The 547-nt window shown below is 60.0% G+C and overlaps 1 protein-coding gene across 1 annotated transcript in view; it reads left to right on the top strand.

Annotated features, from left to right (window-relative positions):
• Positions 1-547, top strand: part of RNF115 (ring finger protein 115) — a gene marked incomplete at its 5' end in the record, with an annotated part of 5,152 nt that overhangs the window by 865 nt on the left and 3,740 nt on the right. The window contains one exon of the mRNA XM_010021044.1: positions 416-547. This exon is cut by the window's right edge and continues 71 nt beyond it. Coding sequence (XP_010019346.1) covers positions 416-547 — 132 coding nt within the window. The remainder of the gene's footprint in view (positions 1-415) is intronic.

Genomic DNA, 547 nt, shown 5'->3' with positions numbered 1-547 from the left:
TTTTGCACTCCCATGTTTCTTGTCCGATGCTCCTTGCTTGGTTGTTCTGATGCTGCCATAAACCCACCTTGGAACCCCCCCTTGGATCCATGGGAGACAGGAATGCTGGAAGGAATAGCCCCAGGGTGGCTTCTCATCCCACCCCAGACGCAGGGCTGGCTCCACGGGATGGGAGCTGTTGGGATGCGGCTGCAGCAGGGAAGAGCTGACGCGTTGGGCTTCCTGGGGGTGGCTCAGCTGATGAGCTGGGCTATAATTAAGCACTTTAGCCAAGCTTTTTTCCCTTGGGAGCCATGGAAACCATGGGAATGTGCTGGAGCGCTGCCGGCAGCCTGGACTTCCCAACCTCCGCCTTGGCAGCGCGGCGCCACGGGCTGCGCTTTACGCGCCTTCCCCTTCTCTTCCCTCCCTCCAGCTTTGGGACCACTTGGACCACACAATGTTCTTCCCTGACTTCAGACCCTTCCTGAGCAGCAGCTCCCTGGAGCAGGACAACAGGGACAACGAGAGGGGCCACCAAGCCCACGCTGAGCTCTGGGGTCCCAGC

Source organism: Nestor notabilis, unplaced genomic scaffold (assembly GCF_000696875.1).
Source record: "Nestor notabilis isolate BGI_N333 unplaced genomic scaffold, ASM69687v1 scaffold21398, whole genome shotgun sequence".
Lineage (NCBI taxonomy): Eukaryota > Metazoa > Chordata > Aves > Psittaciformes > Psittacidae > Nestor > Nestor notabilis.
Note: the sequence above shows the minus strand (reverse complement) of the source record. Positions and strands in the feature narration are given on the sequence as shown.